Raw genomic sequence first — 513 nt, forward strand, 5'->3', positions numbered from 1 at the left:
CTTCTTGTGCCAGCTGGAGATGGTGGGGGAGGAAGGCGCCTTCGTGCTCGGCTGGGATGAGGTGCTGACCGAGGAGGAGCTGTCGGTGACCCTGAAGGTAAGCACTGCCCGGGGCAGCCTTTGGTGCGGCTGAGCCCCAGGACCTGTGTCTGGGTCGTTACAGGTGCTCTGCATGTCAGAAGAAGAATTCAAGGAGTATAAGGAACAAGATGGCTGGGAGGAGGACAGTGAGGAGGAGGAGGAGAACGCCGCCCTTTCCCACGAGGCTCTCTCCAGACTTCACACCCCCTGCAAGAAGCTCCTGCGCGACAGCGTGCTGCTGACCCTGCAGTCCTACGCCTCGGACCTGAAGGCGGAGCAGGACTTGCTGAACAACAAGGAGGCTTACGAGGAACTGAGCCGAAGGGAGCAGCAAGCTCTGCACGTGCGCTACGGGCAGAAGAGGATCCTGCACCGGCTGCTGGAGCTGGGAAGATAGAACCCCGGCTGCCCCGGGGGAGGAGCTGCACCGCG

General features: G+C 62.2%; 1 protein-coding gene across 1 annotated transcript; it reads left to right on the forward strand.

The window, feature by feature from the left end:
• Positions 1–7: 7 nt before the first annotated feature.
• LOC104489440 (N-lysine methyltransferase SETD6-like) lies at positions 8–478 on the forward strand (the record flags this gene model as incomplete). The annotated part of the gene is made up of 2 exons (XM_010131605.1): positions 8–97; positions 164–478. Coding segments are annotated over 2 exons (405 nt in total), but the record flags the coding sequence as incomplete, so codon positions are not given.
• Positions 479–513: the final 35 nt, after the last annotated feature.

Source organism: Buceros rhinoceros, unplaced genomic scaffold (genome assembly GCF_000710305.1).
Source record: "Buceros rhinoceros silvestris isolate BGI_N320 unplaced genomic scaffold, ASM71030v1 scaffold21242, whole genome shotgun sequence".
NCBI lineage: Eukaryota > Metazoa > Chordata > Aves > Bucerotiformes > Bucerotidae > Buceros > Buceros rhinoceros.